Source organism: Capricornis sumatraensis, chromosome 13 (assembly GCF_032405125.1).
Source record: "Capricornis sumatraensis isolate serow.1 chromosome 13, serow.2, whole genome shotgun sequence".
Taxonomy (NCBI): Eukaryota; Metazoa; Chordata; class Mammalia; order Artiodactyla; family Bovidae; genus Capricornis; species Capricornis sumatraensis.
Genome location: NC_091081.1, coordinates 50,164,140 through 50,183,638, shown reverse-complemented (window position 1 = coordinate 50,183,638; position 19,499 = coordinate 50,164,140). Strand labels below are relative to the sequence as shown.

Genomic DNA, 19,499 nt, shown 5'->3' with positions numbered 1-19,499 from the left:
CAGGAGGAGAAGGGGGTGACAGAAGATGAGATGGTTGGATGGTATCATTGACTTAATGGACATGAGAGAGAGAGAGTGAAGTACAGGGTAGCCTGGCATGCTGCAGTCCAGTGGGGGTCACAAAGAGTCAGACATGACTGGGAAAAAAAAAAAAAAACATGGCAGAAGGAACTTGACAGATGATTAAGTTCAGGATTTGAAATAGGAAATGACCCTTTATTATTTGGGTGGGCGTGATATAATCACAGAAGTCCTTATAAGAGCGAGGCAGATGATGAGAGGAAGAAGCAATGTCACCCTGCAAACAGGAGGATAAGAGGCTATGTTGATGCAAGTCCATGGGCCAAGGAATGGGGACGGTCTCTGGAAGCTGGAAAAGGCAAGGAAACAGATTCTCCCCGAAACCTCTAGAAGGAACCAGTTCTGCCGACACTGTTGTGGACTTCTGACCTCCAGAACTGCAAGAGAATGAATTTGTGTGGTTTTAAGCCACCAAGTATGTAGACATTTGTTACAGCAGCAGAAGGAAACATATAGGAAGTATCTGGGAAATGAAGAGGTGTACCATGCTGCCTTTTGTCATTATTTCTAGTTGCTTTTATGAGCAAAGCTTGTCTTACCTAGCAACAGTTGCTAAGTAAGTTAACAATTTAATCTAGACTAGGAGGGAGCAGCTGTTTAAATCTTCCCAAATCCAGTGCCCAGACCTTCTATGGGCAGAAGCTTTCAGTACCATTCTTCACCACTAGGCATATAACCACTTCCTAATCATGGTGAATCATTTAATCCTGACAAGCCTCTAGCATTGTCTTCAAACCTTGAATCTCTTCTGCTTTCTCAAACTTGAACTTTTCTTAAAACTACTTTTCCTAATCCTGAGTATTTTAATTGTACATAGTAAAAGACAACTTTAATTATGATCAGAAATCCAAATTATACAAACTTTATTTGCTGTGCTGTTTGTAATAAGATAATTCCACCAGCCCCTTTTGGGGAAACCTTCAAACGGATCCATGAATACAAGCCATTTAAGACACGGTTTTATACTCACAAAGATATACTGGGTAAGTGACTTTGCCGGCTTTCTTTGTCCTAATGTTTCATAGCATCGTATGTCATTCTTGTTGTATAGACTTTGATCGGCTCTCCTAATCAAAGCTCCTTGTCCTGCAGATATGTGTGTTTGGCATGAGAAGAATATGGGTTGAAATCCTGCTTCTCCACTTTCCAGTTGTGTGCCTTGACAGGATACTTAGCCTCTCAATCTGTTTCCTTATATGTAAACAGGGATGTTAATATAATACTTTTCTTACAGGTTTCTTTTGAGGCTTTAATGAAATATTCATACCTGTTCTAAAGCCTGGCACATAATAATAACTTGAAGTTCTTTTTGCCCTCGCCCATCCTTGGGCACTCCATACACATAGGACAGAAATATCTCTAAGTAACACCTTAATAAACAGATGAAAGAAACTGTTCTTTGTTAGTAGTGGTGACATAAAATAGATTATAAATAGCATGAGAATATGTACTGTGTATACACTTCTTGTTTTATCTTTTAAGTCCTCCTTTTATATTTAAAAACATTTTAAGTATAGCTGATTTATGATGTTTCAGGTGTACAGGAAAGTGATTCAGTTATATATATATATGTATTATATTTAATATATTTTATATTAAATTATATATGTATATATGTTCTCTTTCAGATTATTATCCATTATAGGTTATAAGATATTGAATATAGTTCCCTGTGCCATATAGTAGGTCTTTGCTTATCTATTTTATATATAATAGTATTATCTGTTATCCCCAAATTCCTAATTTATCTCTTCCCCCTATATATGCACTCCTAATAAGCAAATCAAATTTTAATTACAGGTTTCCTTTTCTCCTCATTCCTGTCAGGTTTTCAGTCAGGTTTTACGCCTTGGAAGTGTTTTCCTAAGTACTCTTAAATCCTGTCTTTAACGTGTTAAGTTAGTGGTGATTAAATTTTACTCCTGATCTTTGAAAATGTAAGAAGCTATAGAATGGAGAGTGTTTTGAAAAAAAACTAAAATGTAGAGGGAGATCAAATTGGGGTCATCCTCCAAAAATATCAATACCAAAACTGATTACTGATTTTAACTTTTAATAACTGTTTAGTGTGACTTATTAATTATAATTTCTATAATGATTGGGCTTTTTACACCCAGAACAGTGGATATCCATTTTTAGATATGCTTTTTTTGGTTGATTCCTTATGCTTCCTAGTATATCTGAATCAAAACATTAAGTGGATAAATTAAAACATGTATAAATGCTAATAAGTATTGCAGAAAGTAGTTCTCAACATTGGCAGTGTTCTACAGAACTTTTAAATCCAAACACAAACTTCATTGGATTTAATACTGTTATGAAGTCCAAATTCATTCTACTCACTGCATGACAGGCCAATGAATCAGGAGATGAGTTGTTGGGGCAAAGAAGAACGACTTTATTCAGAAAGCCAGCAAGCAGAGATGGCAGATTAATGTACCAAAGAACCTTCTTAGCCCTTTCAGAATGCAGGCATTTTTCATATTAAAAGGGGAGGAGAGATGGGTTGGTTGTTGCAGACTTCTTCCTGCAGGAATCCTTTGTTTTTGCAGTTGTCCATTATGGGTCAGTTCATGATGTTCCTGTAAACCTCCAGCAAGACAAATCTTATTCTCTGTTCTGCAACTTCTTGGCTCTACATGAATGGAAAAGTGTTATACCTTTAAAGGTCAGAACCTTGAGAGCAGGCTACCCTGTATATTTCAGGCTAGATGCAACATTTTTCACTCTAAGCAAAACGAATTGAATACAAAGGTTAAAGTAAATGAAAACATCTAATAGGGAGTCAGGTTTGTTCTTCCCTATTACAATACTAATCCAACACAGACCCACTAAATTAGAACCTTCAGAATTGGCCCTCAGCATGTGGCCTTTAAAAAAATTTTTCCAATGTTTTTTTATATATTTAATAGGTTTTTATTTGGAAATAGTTGAAGACTGACACATTTTAAAAATAGAACAGAGTTCCCAACCAGGTTCTGTCATTGATGCCTTACATAACACTGGTACATTGTCAAAACCAGGAAATTGGTGTTGGAGCGATACTGTTAAGTTAGGTACAGACCTTATTTGTTCTTTTTTCCTTGGTGTGTAGTTTTATTAAATTTATCACGTAAATTCATGTAACCATCACTACAATCATAACACAGAAATATTTCTTCACCACAGAGAAACTGGCTCATGTTACCTCTTAATACCTCCTCATTTAAACTCCTGGCAACCACTAATCTGTCCTCAGTCACTATAATTAAAGCTCTTTGACAATGTTTTATATATAAAACATATATATATATAATATACTATATTCTCTCTATATACCCTGTGTGTGTGTGTGTGTATAATCATACAGTATATAACTTTGAAATCGGCTTTCTTCACTCAGCATTCCCTTAAGATCCAAGTCATTCTTCATATTAATAGTGTGTTCCTTTTTTCACCATTTAAAAAAAGCTATTTAGGGATCCTGTTGTGCAATTAGAGTGGAGAACGACTAATACAAAGTACTGGAACTTAAGTATAAAAAAGGATAATAGCAGCCCACACTTGTATCACATTTTTATGAAGTGCAAAACTTTGCCAGTCCATGCTTAGTCCGATTGCTTTCTAAATCTTTCATAATTATCTCTATACAATGTTGGGCCTGTGTAGTATATGTCCATCCTCCTCATAGTATTCACTGCTTTATACTTTTAGACTCACTGATAATCTAGTAGCAAAGACTGTTAAATCAATGCCAACTAATATGTATTTCAGTTGCAGGTGACAGAAACACAACTCAGACTAGGCTATTTATAAAGGAGGGTTTCTTGACCCTTATAACAGTGGTGCCCAAGAGGGATCTGGTACCAGGGCTGTCAGTCTGTCCACACTTGCTGTCTCCATGCATTGGCTTAGTTGTTTTACCAGTGCAGCCAAGCTTACTCCAGCAACTGAGAAAGGAGTGGAAGTGGTTCCAAACTGCTCTAATCACCTTAATATCTCCAGCTTAGAAACCTTAGAGGAAAAGAGCTCTGATCTCCTTATAGCCTTATATAAAATAAGGGAAAGAGTGTGTTTGCCCAGGGTTGAGTCTGTGCTCCAGTTAACGGGGCCTGGAAGGTGGGGAGCATGTGATGGGCCAAGCAGATTGGCTGCTGTGATTGGCAATCCCAGAACAGGTGAGGGAGGAAGTTCATGAGGAAAGTGAGTCCTGTTACCAGAAGGAGAAAATAAAGTCTGTCACTGTTTCCTCATCTAAAATAAAGTGACAGACTTAATTTTCTTGGGCACCAAAATCACTGCAGATGGTGACTGCAGCCATGAAATTAAAAGACGTTTGCTCCTTGGAAGAAAAGCTATGGCAAACCTGGGCAGTGTATTAAAAAGCAGAAACATTACTTTGCCAACAGAGTTACATCTAGTCAAAGCTATGGTTTTCCAGTAGTCATGTGTGAATGTGAGAGTTGGACCATAAAGAAGGCTGAGCGCTGAAGTATTGATGCTTTTGAACTGTGGTGTTGGAGAAGACCCTTGAGAGTCCCTTGGACTGCAAGGAGTCCAAACCAATCAATCCTAAGGGAATTCAATCCTGAATATTCATTGGAAGGACTGATGCTGAAGTTGCTATACTTTGGGCACCTGATGTGAAGAGCTGGCTCATTGGAAAAGATCCTGATGGTGGGACAGATTGAAGGCGGGAGGAGAAGGGGACGACAGAGGATGAGATGGCTGGATGGCATCACTAACTCAGTGGACATGAGTTTGAGCAAGCTCCGGGAGCTGCAGTCCATGGGGCAGCAAAGAATCAGACATGACTGAGTGACTGAACAATGACTAGAAGTGTGGGTTGTGGTGAAGGGGAGTGAGTCCATCCAGGTCTAACCGTGCTGTGAGCTCCTTCCTAATCAGTTGGGGGAATAACTTCCCTCTTTCACTGGAATCTTTAGAGATTGAAATTTCCCCAAAGGATCTCTTAGATGACTTTAGTAAATAACTTGATAGCCGTGAAAAAGAAAGCCCAGATACAGTCCGTGGATATATGTGATGTTTTTTCCTCTTCCACTCCGCAGATATTGGGAAAGATATTCTGAATAAGGAAGAGCAGTTTCAAGAGGATGCACTCAAAGAACGTATTGCACAGGCAGAAGCTGACATATGGGCTAAGGTAAAGGAAACCGGAAATCAGCCTGCATGCCTCTTGGCAGTTCTTTCTCTTTGAGGGTTTGTATGAAAGAGTGGAGTCAGGCAGGGCTGACTTTGAATGCTGGTCATCTGTGGGGCAGGTTCTTCAGCTCTGTAGTCTTGGCATCTTCAAATGTGAAAGAGGAATAATAATACTCTCTAGAATTGTTGAGAAAGTTCAATGAAATGACGTGCCCAGCACACATAGATGCTGAGTAAGAAGCAGAAATCATCAGGAGCTTCCATCCTTTTAAATTGCCCCTGCATGTGGATGACTCTGGCTCCCTTTATTCTCATTGAATTAAAACTTCAAAAAAAGACATTCTTGTTGATAATTGTTTATTATTGCTTAATATTTAATATGTAGACCATCCATTTGTGCAGCGTGTAATACCCCAAGTGGCTTTTTTTCCAAAAATTGCATCATAGCTAAGTCTCTTTTTCAACCCTCTCCCAGCTCCTCTTTGCTCCAAGATGTGACACCTTGTCCACATGACTGCTGAAGGCCATGGGAGCAATCTGAGTGCCTTGGAGCTCACGGTCAGATCCCAGACACTTCAATAAAGCCAAACCTCTATCCTCCAGCCGCATTTCTTCCAGAAATAAAGAAAAGGCTATACGTGACTTCCCTAAAGAGGATTAACACTCCTTGAGAGCAGGATAAGCCACAGAGCTTAGAAGTTATTTCTCAGTTTCTCTATAATATATACATCATAGCAAAGAGTATTGGAATTGTCCAGTGTTAGTTTCAGCAAAAGCTTTGTATGAAAGTTCTCCAAAAGTACAAAATGCTTCAGTGTGAAGGGTAATAGATATAAAAGTCTTTATAGTCATTTATCCTTATCAATAATAATATAATTTAAATTGACTGTGAGCCATTAATCATATTCCCTAATACAAGAGAATGCTTTTGTGAATAATGTACAATTTAAATATAAGTTTATCTAATGTTCTGGGCATTCTTTTCAAATAAAATAATGGAACATCTTTCTGAAGACCCTGATGCAGGGGACACCCTGCTTATTTAACTTATATGCAGAAATACTGGGCTGGAAGAAGCACAAGCTGGAATCAAGATTGCCAGTAGAAATATCAGTAACCTCAGATATGCAGATGAAACCACCCTTACGGCAGAAAGTGAAGAACTAAAGAGCCTCCAGATGAAAGTGAAAGAGGAGAGTGAAAAAGTTGGCTTAAAACTCAACATTCAGAAAATGAAGATCTTGACAGCTGACCCCATCACTTCATGACAAATAGATGGGGAAACAGTGGAAACAGTGACAAACTTTATTATTTTGGGCTCTAGAATCACTGCAGATGGTGATTGCAGCCATGCAATTAAAAGACGCTTGCTCCTTGGAAGAAAAGCTGTGACCAACCTAGACAGCATGTTAAAAAGCAGAGATATTACTTTGCCTACAAAGGTCCGTCTAGTCAAAGCTATGGTTTTTCTGGTAGTCATATATGGATGCGAGAGTTGGACTGTGAAGAAAGCTGAGTGCTGAAGAATTGTTGCTTTTGACCTGTGATGTTGGAGAAGACTCTTGAGAGTCCCTTGGACTGCAAGGAGATCCAACCAGTCCATCCTAAAGGAGATCAGTCCTTAGTGTTCATTGAAAGGACTGATGTTGAAGCTGAAACTTCAATACTTTGGCCACCTGATGTGAAGAACTGACTTATTGGAAAAGACCCTGATGCTGGAAGAGATTGAAGGCAGGAGGGAAAGAGGACAACAGAGGATGAGATTGTTGGATGGCATCACCGACTCAATGGTCATGAGTTTGAGTAGACTCCGGGGGTTGGTGATGGACAGGGAGGCCTGGCGTGCTACAGTCCATGGGATTGCAAAGAGTCGGACACAACTGAGCAACTGAACTGAACTGAACTAAATGCAGGGGATCTGGGGTGATACTCAACCTCCCTTCTCAGCAAATTTCTGACTTTGTACATTTTTCTACTTCTCTGTATTTTCCATAATTTCTTGGATGAACCTACATTACTTTGATAGTTAGTCAACAAGAAATAGAGTGCCAAATTAAAAAGACCACCCAGCAGCCTGCAGTAAAGCTCTCCTGGGCAGCTCCTGAGACAGTAATGTTAGCCAGGGGCCAGGGCTGTGTTAGGGACATCTCTGCCTGAGACAGCAGTGTGCTGTGGGAGGTCTGAGATTGGAATAGAGCCAATTAGTGGGGCCCCATGGTGGTGGCTAATTTTCATTAAACATGAAAACCTGATGTATATTAACAAATAAATGAACTCTCTTTCAAAGGCCGATGAACGCCAAAGACAAGCAGTGAAGAAAGCCCTCAAAGAAGCAAATGATATGTACAAAATGCAAATCCAGTTTCTGAAAGAGGAACATGAAAAAGAGTTAAAGGTTTTTAAAAAAATCATTATTCGGGTATAACTGCTTTACAGTTTTGTGTTAGTTCCTGCTGCACGACATGAATCATCTCTAAGTATACATATATCCCCTCCTTGAGCCTCCCTCCCATCCATCCCCCATCCCAGCCCTCTAGGCCATCATAGAGCCCCAAACCGACTTTCCTATGCTGTGCAGCAGCTTCCCGCTAGCTGGCTGTTTTACACATGGTAGTGTGTATCTATCATTGCTACTCTCCCAACTCATCTCACCCTCGTCTTCCCCTGCTGTGTCCACTTGTCTCCTGAGATTTACAGGTTTTTATAGTGGCCTGTTTGTTGTCTTTTAAGAAGTACTTAAGTTCGTAAAAAGCTCTGACAAGGGAATGGAAGAAAAACAATCATACATAAAGTCTAGATGAGTATTTTATGGAGATTGGTTGGGAGGCCCAGGATTTTTACAGAAGAAATCCTGGACTTTATGGCAAGAGCGATGATTGGGTGCAGGAGAATCCCTTTGATGTAATGAACCATAATGAATGGCCTTGGGTGAGCCCAAACCTTTATGGGGTTAGACATGAAGGAGGCACCCCTGCCTGTCAGTCTCCACATCTCTTATCGCTGGCTCTCCTCCTCTTACTGCCCTTTCTCTGGATCCTCAAACCTGTACTCACCACCCTCTTTCCCACCTTGAAGACCTTGTCAGCATGTGCTTCCTGCACTTCATCAGACACCCAGAATCACTGGTCAAGGGAAGCCTTACCCCGCCAGCTCTGTGCTGACAGCCATACCCTGTGCTTGTCACCCCGCCCTCTTTCACAGCATCCCCACCCAGCACTGATGTAGGTGCATAGATGAGAGGATTGATTACTCGTTAAATGTCTGGTCACCACACTCCTGTAGTCCCTACGAGGGCACATCTGACTCACTACCACCATTATCCTGGGGCCAGTGTGGTGCCGTGACTTTGTAAGTGCGAAAGCGGGCTGGACAGAGGAAGCAGGCTCTCTGATTGCATCCTTTTCCCTAAATTTGCATTTACTGCAGTGATAAGGGAGACCCCTGGGCTGTTTCTCAGGTATTTCCTGCAGGATCAGAAGTCTCACAACGAGGGAAACTCTTTGCAGGCTGTACCTGGTACTATTACATGACTGCACAACTTGGGGTAGTTAGTAAACTATCAAGGCAGAGCCCCAGGGTTCCTCACACAGTTCAGTCCACAAGCTGCTCAAAGGAAAAGCACACAGCACTCCTTTCACATGGGGGTCATGGGAAGGACAGGACACGGTGCAAGGTAATGATTCCTGGGCAGAGGCTGGAGGGAAAGCAACAGAAGTGTGGCCGCAGTTTGGCCTCATTCAGCAAGAACATAACTCATAAACAGTTCAGGGACCACAGGCCCATTTGTCCATTGTTAACGCCACGCACACCTGTCATTGATCAGCTCTGTACTAGGGAGATTAAATGGACCATGCTTGCCCTCGGAAAACTTGCTAGTAGGGAAGAGACCTCCATCCCAGGGCTACTGAAGCGTGGTGGCCCTCGCTACCCGACACCAGGGGCCATGGTCCCTGGGGGCCTGGCTGCAGTGGATCACTGCCCATCCTTGATTTCAGTTCAAAACAGGAGGAGCGTTTATAGCATATCTGGAGAGGCCTGCTGCTCACCCAGCAGGGACAGAACGGCCACACTGGCTCTTGAACAGTGAAATACTTCTCTATCCGTTGATTGATCACCATCCCCAAGCCCACCCTGGACTTCCCCAACCAAAAATTTCAAGGGGTAACCATTTCCATGTGCGTGGGGGCCTTATGTCCCAGCTCTGTGCTTCAACCAGAGGACAGACATTTTAAACATCACTGCTGGCATTAGGTTGTGACAAAACAAGGTAACTTAGATGTGATCCCTGTTTCCAGGAGCTCACATCCCAGTCTTGCGTTAAGTCAGTTGGTGGTACCCCATATAGTCTTTAGGGGCTTCCCAGGTGGCTCAGATGGTAAAGTGTCTGCCCGCAATGTGGGAGGCCCAGGTTCAATCCCTGGGTTGGGAAGATCCCCTGGAGAAGGAAATGGCAACCCAATCCAGTACTCTTGCCTGGAAAATTCTGTGGACAGAGGAGCCTCTTAGGCTACAGTCCACGGGGTCGCAAAGAGTCGGACACGACTGAGCAACTTCACTTTATCACATATAATCTTTGGTGGCTCAGTAGTAAAGGATCCGCCTGCCAATGCAGGGGACACAGGAGATGCGAGTTCGATCCCTGGGTCAGGAAGATCCCCTGGAGCAGGAAATGGCAACCCTCTCCAGTATTCTTGCATGGAGAATCCCATGGGCGGAGGAGCCTGGCAGACTACAGTCCACAGGGTCACAAAGACTCAGACATGACTAACCATGCACACACGCACATATAGTCTTTGGGTTGAGTTAATGCACTTAGCGTTAAAATAGAAGTCCTAAGACAATTTAAGGGGAACAGTTACAGGGAGGTTGGCCTTTCCAAATTATTCAATAAAAGTTTTAGTGACTTTTTTTCATATAATGAAGATTTGTCTAAGTGGAGTACATAGTGTTGTTTCAGCTGTAGGGTCCCCAGACATAGACCTCATTATTGCTTCTCAGGGGGTGCCTCTGAACCACCTCCCTAGAGTCTCCCTTTCTACAGATTCCTGGTCCTACCTGTCCTACAGAGTCACTGACAGTGTTTTTAACCATGTGCTTCTCATGCCTAAGAAAGTTTGAGATTACCAGTACAGAGAGCAGAAAACCAATTTCTAGCACCAAATAGCCTTGCATTCTGATACATAGAGCTCACCAGTTACTGCTCTCCTGTGATGATAAGAATTTGGGATAAGTTTTAGGTGAATTGCTGTGAAACCAAATTTCCAGGTCTTGTCCAATGGACAGATAGCATTCTGAAAAAGTGCTAATATTGTCTTACTCAAATACAGTAATATTAAAAAGTAAATAAGAAAATAGAAGCTAAGGGAAAATGAGAAGAGGAAATACGAAGTCAGGTGTGAATCCAAGACTCAGAAATGTCAGTAGCCATGAGGTCTGTGCTGTTATCACAGCTGGGCCTTTGAGCTTTCCGACAGTCAGTTCAAAGAGGAAAGTGCTGCAAATCACCATGTCCCCCAGCTAAAGACAGATTAAGGCCCAAGATCTTCCTGCCTGTGACGCGTGAGAGAAACTTCTCCTGAGGGAGACATGGTGGCATGAAGAAAGGTCTGTGACACGTCTGCAGTCAAGATTTGGCCAGGCTGTCTCTTATCTCACAATAGACGCCCATTCTCTCAAAATGCACTTCAATAAAAGTAATTTGACTGGAAGGCTTTCTGTTGAATAGGAACACTGCCAAACAGTAGGTCATTATTTTTTGTAGCTTTAAATAGCTATTGGACATGCTATGTGATACCGTAAAATGATTTCAGTTTCACTAAATCATTACATGAAAGAGAAACAGAATTTCATTATCTGAGTTAAATTCAGAACCCAGTCAAAATAAAGGGTGGAGGTATCCTTTTTAAGTTCTGTGATTCAAATAGAAATGTATTATGGTAATACATCATCTTTATAAGGCGCAACCATTCGTCAATCTCAGTTGCTGAAAATGTACTTGAAAACCCAGAAATGATACCTAAGAAGTTGAAATATCCCCTAAGATGTTCAACAGCAGCCTCTGACTACAAGATAGAGATTTAGACTTACTACCCACAGCAGAACCTTCCATACTCTGCTCAGAAATTGTCTCTGGGAGGTGGGGAGGAGTTCGAGGGGAGGGAGGAAACTTACTGTACTGTCTGATAAGACTGGGCAGAGTTTCTGGAATGAAAACACACTGATGAATTTCTGGAAAGACCCCAGCATCACAGCATGCAATGAAGTGAGAAACTAGTGGGTGAGAATCCTGCTTTCTGGTCCTAGTTCTTCCAATGACTCACTCTGTGAAATAACTTAATTTCTTTTTTGTTTGTTTTGTTTTTACATTAAAAAATTTTATTTTATATTGGAGCATAGTTGATCAGCAATGTTGTATTAGTTTCAGGTGTACTGCAAAGTGATTCAGTTGTACATATATTGACACATGGATCTATTGTTTTTCAAATTCTTTTCTCATTTAGGTTATTACAGAATATTGAACAACTTAATTTCTGTATGTTCTCTCTTATCCCTAAAATAGAGATACACATTTCCCTTTAAATAAAAGTTTTGAAACAACTGCAGAGAATTAACTGCCCCTCCTTTCTGGTAGGTATTTCTTTTAGAACAGTGGTTTGGGTCTCCTCCAGTAGGCAGTGAGTCCCGAGGATGGAATTCCAGCCTCCTGCTTGGAGCAGTGGGCCCAGCACTGTGCCTGGCACACCATGACTTCGTTGGGCACTTCCAGGGATACAGGGTTTCCCTTGAGAGCCTGTTGACCTCAAGTCCTGTTTTGTTTTTGTTTTTTTTATCTTTTGGCCATGCTGCACAGCATGTGGGATCTTATTCCTGGACCAAGGATCGAATCTGCGCCTCCTGCATTGGAAGCATGGAGTCTTAACCACTGGATCGCCAGGGAAGTCCCTAGTCCTGGTTTGACAAGTGTCCCCTGTCTTTACCTAGCTGAAGGCTCCATAGGTCCTTCTACAGGAACAAGTGGTGGAACACTTGTTCCTGTCTCCTTTGTGACTGAGGATGGGCCCCTCAAAGTGAATGAGCTGGAATACTCCAGAAGGACAGTGAGGGCATGCAGGCAGCTTCCTGAGACTGCCATCCTGTGGACTGCTTGCTCAGGTCCCCTCCTACCCAAGAGACTCTCCTGGTCATTATTTCTGCCACTTTCCAGGACTGACTTCCTAAAGCAGAATTGTAGTCTGTATTTCTAATCATGGATAAAGATAATAGAATGCTATAGAATATTTGAAGAATCAAAAAATGACCATGACTCAATTACTCTTCCTTTTGCATATTCCTTTTCAATATTATCTATGTATATACTTGGGCTTCCCTGGTGGCTCAGTGATAAAGAGTCCGCCTGCCAATGCAGGAGACGTGGGTTTGATCCCTGGGTTGGAAAGATTCCCCTGGAGAAGGAATGGCAACCCATTCTAGTATTCTTACCTGGGAAGTCCCATGGAGAGAGGAGCCTGGTGGGCTACAGTCCAGGGGATTGCAAAACAGGCAGACATGAGTTAGCATCTGAACAACAGCTATAGTATACATACTTATGCCATATAGTTTGCACATTTCTGGTTTTACCTAGCATCATTATGTTTCCCATATAGTATATACTCCTTTTCTTTCCTTTTCAATAGCTGTATATTAATAATATTCCACGGTATACACATACCATTTCAGTTTTTCTTTTTAATTGGGAGATAATTGCTTTATAATGTTGTTTTGGTTTCTGCCATGAAACAAAGCAAATCAGTCATAACTATATATGTATGTATATATATCTCCTCCCTCTTGAGCCTCCCTCCCAACCACTACCTCCCAAGTTTTTTTAAATTATCTTTTTCAGTATTCCTTCACTTTTCTAAACAATTCTTTTTGTATTGAATGAAAAATTCTTTAAATTCTATCGTGCTTTACAATTTTCAAAAGTTTCACACACTTGATTTCATACAACCCCATAAAAATCCTGCTTTTCTCCCCACCCTTATATCCCCCCTTCCCCCTTCCCTCTCCCCACTGGTAACTTATTTGTTTGATCTCTATATCTGTGGATCTGCTTCTTATTTTTATACACTCTTAAATCATCAGGCTTAATCGGTGTATATTCCATCAGGCAGATAAATTATGATCTGAATAACCTCTTAGTATTCATTTTCAAATATCAAAGCTTTAGCATCTAAACCTGGTTTTCCTGTTGTTTAAGGAAATGGCAATTAGGACCAAGATGCAATTGCATAAAAACGTGGAAGAAGAACTGCAGCGAGAACACTTGGCTGCCGAGCAGCGCATGGTCCACAGGATCCAAAGGATCATGATGGAGTGCCACCGCGAGAAGGTCCAGGCTGTGCAGGAAGCGCGAGAGCAGGAGAGGCTCATTGCCCAGGAAGAGATCCAGTCTCAGAGAAGGTACTCCAGGGAGCGCCCCTGCAAATCAGTGCGTCCCCTGTCAGAATCAGCTTGGAAAGAGGATAGGGTGGATGCCAAAGATACTTCCTACTTTCTGTGTTTTTACATTTTTATTACAGAATATATCAAACATGGGGAACAGTATATAGTATATTGTAGTGTGTGTGTGTGTGTGTGTGTGTGATGTAAAGAAAAATAACACGAATACTCAAGGGCCTACCAGCCTTTTGAGCGGATTGTAAAGTCCCATATTCTTCCTCAACCACCTTTGTTTCCTCTCCTCCTATCTTGCAAGGTAACTACTGCCCTAAAAATTGTGCTTTTCATTCCATATCTCCAATTGTAGGGGAGGCAAGGTATTAAGAAATGTTTTTCCACAAACACATAACAGTCTTCACATCCTCTGGCCCACATGGTACACTACTGTGGATGTGTTACTTTTGGTCTCTTTCTTTTTACACAAGTCATAATGCTATAAACAAAGTTGAGCTTCTAGAAATACAGAGAGAGCAAAATTTACTAAGTCCTGACTCCCTGCTTCCTGCCCACTGTCTCTCAGAGACAATCGTTTAAGAGAATGTAGTTCAGTATCCTTCCTTGTTCTTTTGATATATTTACTCCAAAATCACTGCAGATGGTGACTGCAGTCATGAAATTAAAAGACACTTACTCCTTGGAAGGAAAGTTATCACCAACCTAGACAGCATATTAAAAAGCAGAGACATTACTTTGCCAACAAAGATCCATCTCATCAAGGCTATGGTTTTTCCAGTGGTCATGTATGGATGTGAAAGTTGGACTATAAAGAAAGCTGAGCACTAAAGAATTGATGCTTTTGAACTATGGTGTTGGAGAAGACTCTTGAGAGTCCCTTGGACTGCAAGGAGATCCAACTAGTCCATCCTAAAGGAAATCAGTCCTGAGTGCTCATTGAAAGGACTGATGTTGAAGCTGAAACTTCAATACTTTGGCCACCTGATGTGAAGAGCTGACTCATTGGAAAAGACCCTGATGCTGGGAGGGATTGAGGGCAGGAGGATAAGGGGACGACAGAGGATGAGATGGCTGGATGGCATCACTGACTCGATGGACATGAGTCTGAGTGAACTCCGGGAGTTGGTGATGGACAGGGAGGCCTGGCGTGCTGTGGTCCATGGGGCCGCAAAGAGTCTGACACGACTGAGTGACTGAACTGAACTGCCTTATATATGTGCATAATTTGAAGTAACTTTTACATAAATCAGATCACATATACACTTATTAATATATATGTGAAAAATACCAAAGTAATCATTTTATACATGTAGTGAACATTTGATGAGTTTGGCCAGTTTTAACAGGTCAGCATTCAAGAGCCCTAGTAATTATCAGAAATATCCGGAGGTTCCAAACCTGTTTCTGGGTGCTCAGTGACCTGCCCAAGCTCATGTAGCTGACACAGCTGGACCCAGACTGAAACCTCTCTGTTTGGCCTCCTGGTCTAGGACTTGTCTCTTGCTTCACTGCTTGAATTAACAAATCTATTTGTATATAATTAATGGGCAAACTTTCCTTGTTAGAACTGTTTAGAAGAGAGCCATAAGTAAAATCCTATAGGAAGTACAGATAAATAGGAATGAAGGCTGCAGCCTTGGCTGCCGGGGTCCAGCCCCGGTGGATCCAGGGAATTCGAAGGGTGGACGGCGTTGGCGTGGAAAGACTTGTTTATTGATTGATATAAGATTAGATTAAGAAACTATAGTGTAGTAAGAAGATTAAGTGAAGGAAGAGGGCTGAATAGCTTGGTTTACGCGGAAGACCAATAAAATTCCAGACAAGGAATCTGCACCATCTACGTTGGGCCACCGGCGCCCGCTTGAATATCTAAGGGTGCCTCACCTTAGGCTCCCTTTCGCGCGGGTCTTAACAGCCAGGGCAAGTAAGTAGACTTGGCGGGCCTCCGCGCCCCAGGTGGAGATTCAGCCTGAAATTAAAGTAAAGAGCAGAGGGAGGGGAAGAGAGAGAGACACGGGGGGAGCCAGATTCCCAAGAAACCAGGCCGAGAGACTAGTCCGAGAAACTGGTCCGAGAAGCTGGTCCCATCCTTTATTGTTCAGAAGGCCTTTTATACTTTTGATAAAACATGGAGATCAATGGGTAACACAAAATTATGTAGCGTTCGCAACCCAGATTCTTTCCGTATATCATTTTGTATACAAAAGGTCTCAGGTGATTTACATTATCTTCTGGCCAAGAGGCTTGTTAACACTTTTTGGCTCTCTTCCTTAATGAATGTTAATTTTGTTTCCCCTGAAGTGTGTTTCTTTAATCTACATCTCCTTAAAGCGCTAAAGTTACATCTCTATAGAACAAAGGCGCAGTGGGTTATAATAAAGAAGGTACTTAACTCAAAGATCTAATGTTGCTAATACCAGATCTACTACTTGTTTTTCTATATACCAACTATATCTAAAAATAAAGGATATGAAAATTCAGCAGCAAGCATTGACTCAACAAATGAAACTTTTAATCAGTCCTATTCTAAAGATTTTGACTCCTCGGAAGCTCCTACATTCCTAGGATGTTTTAAGCTTCCTGTGCCTCCTGCGGTCAGGAGGCCTCAAACAATCACATGCGCAGCTGTACGAGTCCTGCAGGCAGGCTAGAAAGCCATCAGAGGGGTTTTTGGATTGAAACACTCTTTCAAATGCAGAAGACTAAAGCCCTGAATTGACTTTTTCCAGAAAATGTCAGAAGAGTGGCAAAGCAGAGCACAAAAACTGGCAGATTTTTGTTGGGGTACATGCTTAGGAATTTCCAGAGGGGCCCCTGAAGTCTGAGCACGCCTTGCGTATGTCAGCTTCTTTCCTTATGACCTTGTCACGGGCGGGATTCCTCACACTGGCTCCAGGCACTTGGCTATTTCAGTGGTTCCCTACCTGCATAGGCTGTAAGTCATTGTGAGGTAGAGAAGGAAGAAAATAGAGGATTTGGGGAGAAAGTTAGAGAAGACAGTAACTCCTGAGTGAGTTGTGCAAAGCAGTGGAGGGTGGTTCTCCTCTCCCTCTGCCTCCTCCGCTCCATCTCAGGAACTCTGCCCGTCCTAAAGGAGCGTCTGGGTCTCTCCTCACACTCCCCTGAGCCTCCTGCTCCCTCCTTCACTCCTTCACTTTTGCCCACCTTTGGCCCCTTCCTCCATGAAGTTCAAAGGTGGAAGACTTTCAGTGGCCATCTTTCACTGAACCAGTTGACTAAGACTAGGAAACTGCTGTGCCTGTTGTGTAAGTATATCCACCTAGAATGTCCATTTTGTTCTTTGATGTGTCCCTAGTGCCTATAAGAGAGCCTGGCACACGGTGGGCATTCTTCAAATAATTGTCAAAGGTTCAAATTTGTTCCAGTCAGCTGAACCCACTCTGCAGCACACCAGATCTCATTTAGAGACTTTGCTAGATTCCAGCATTCTTTAGAACATTTGCAGAAACTAATATGTGGAGTGAATGTGAAAGTCACTCAGTCGTGTCCTACTCATTGCAACCCCATGGACTATTCAGTCCATGGAATTCTCCAGGCCAGAATACTGGAATGGATAGCCACTCCCTTCCCTTCTCCAGGGGATCTTCCCAACCCAGGGATTGAACCCGTGTCTCCCACATTGCAGGTGGGTTCTTCACCAGCTGAGCGGCTAAGGAAGCCCACTGTTTAGAATTCCACTCTGGATCTCTTGTTGTTCTTGTTCAGTCACAGTCGTGTCCACCTCTTTGAGACCCCATGGACTGCAGCACACCTGGCTTCCCCGTCCTTCACTGTCTCCCAGAGTTTGCCCAAATTTATGTTTATTGAGTCAGAGATGCCATCCAACCATCTCATTCTCTGTCATCCTCTTTTCCTCCTGCCTTTGATCTTTCCCAGCATCAGGGTCTTTTCCAATGAGTTGGCTCTTCACATCAGGTGGCCAGAGTATTGGTGCTTCATCTTCAGCATCAGTCCTTCCAATGAATATTCAAGGTTGATTTCCTTTAGATACATTATAATCAGAGGCATATGAATTTGTTCGGCAATGGTTCTCAAAGTATGATCCCAGATCCTGTAGTAGGACACTAAGGTCAAAGCTATTTTCTTAATAACATTAAGACATGATTTGTCTTTTCACTCCATCTCAGGAGTGTATAGTGGCATTTTCCAGGGTTTTATGTTGTGTGATACCTCAACAGATTGAAGCAAAATGAAAATCTAGCTTTTCTCCTATTTAGCCAGACAATAAAGGATTTTACAGAAATGTAAAATGATGCCACTTTTCTCATCAAAAGATTTTTGATTTACAAAAAAAATTTTTCATACAAGGTAAGCTTTTTGTTTTAACATTTAATGAATTTATCCAATATTTCACATGAATTTATAATGCTGATTAAATGTCTGACTTTAATTTTTGAAACTGTTAGGGTCAATAGATATAAATAAAGGCTCTTTGGGTTTCTTGGTCATTTTAAGAGTGAAAGTGATCTTGAGACCAAAAAGTTTGGCTGTCATAGAATATTGCTCAGATAGAATCAAAATGAAGGCTAAACTCACTCTGTGAGATAGTTTCCTGCTCTCTAACTAAAGGTGAATAGCTATGTTGATATATAGAAATACTTTCTCTAGGGTTTTGGAGCTCTGACCTTATTTCTTCATCTTTGTAGAACTCTCCATTCATATTTTCTGACCTTGGTGGACTCCCTAAAGTTAGCATTAGTCAGTAGACTGGTGGCTTCACTCTAGCCCACAGCGAGGAAATCCATGTGTTCCTTCCCTGCTCTGAAAAGTACTTTTTGATTGTTAACATCCAATCAAAAGCTCATCTTGACCAGCCTATCTCAGACTGGGACTCATGTAAACCATGCAGTCATGTCTTCTCCATCTGTGGTGAGAGACAAAATCTTTTGGTTTTTAGTGGGTAATCCATCTAACTACTAACATTCAACTCTGACTCTTTTTGGTAGAAAGGCCATGGAGGAATTTATGAGTTCTGGTGTCACAGTTGTGAAGGATCAGAAGAAGAACGTGAACCAACTGATAAAGGAAAAACAACATGAAATGAACATCTACTATTGCATGACTCAGAGGCAGAAGCAAGAAGAGGTTCAGGAAGTGCTTCAAGAAGCAGAGAAAACACATCAGGCCAAACTTGGAAATGTGATGGACAAACTGGTTAACACTCAGGGGGAGCTGCTGTCCATAGCGAAGCAACTGGGAATTATGACGAATTGGAAAGACTTCCTGGAGGAAGAGTTACAGGAAACCAGGGCAGCATTTCAGAAATACATCAATTATACATTTCCAAAGCTCTCGCCAGGACATGCAGATTTTATTCTGCCAGAAAGAAAGAAAACACCTTCCAATCTTATTATTCCAGAGAACCAAACAACTCCTGATTAAAAGTCTTCATCTGAAATTTCACTACAAAAGACACAATTCGAAAAACTAAATAAATTCATTCAAAACCCATGTATGGATCCCCAGTTATGTGCGTGGTACTATTGAGCTGTAAGCGTTTTGATGGAAAACCAAAATATTAAAAAACACATTTCAGGCTACAATGGGCTCCAAGTCTAATGGAGGAGAGATAACAATGAGAGGGGTCAAAACGGACTAGGAGGTGGTACTTCCCTGGCAATTTAGTGGTTAAGTCATCACCTTCCAGCGCGGAAAGTATGAGTTCAAACCCTGGTGGGGGAGCTAAGATCCCACATGCCTCACAGCTAAAAAACCAGAACATGGAGAAGGAAATAGTAACCCACTCCAGTGTTCTTGCCTGGGAAATCCCATGGACAGAGGAGCCTGGTGGGCTACAACCCATGTGATCAAAAAGAGTC

At 41.8% G+C, this 19,499-nt stretch overlaps 1 protein-coding gene across 1 annotated transcript; it reads left to right on the top strand.

The window, feature by feature from the left end:
- Positions 1-916: 916 nt before the first annotated feature.
- C13H6orf163 (chromosome 13 C6orf163 homolog) lies at positions 917-19,062 on the top strand. The gene is made up of 5 exons (XM_068984796.1): positions 917-1,064; positions 5,130-5,224; positions 7,511-7,618; positions 13,463-13,665; positions 18,627-19,062. The coding sequence occupies exons 1-5, from the start codon at positions 917-919 to the stop codon at positions 19,060-19,062; spliced, it is 990 nt and encodes a 329-aa protein (XP_068840897.1).
- The last annotated feature ends 437 nt before the right edge of the window (positions 19,063-19,499 follow it).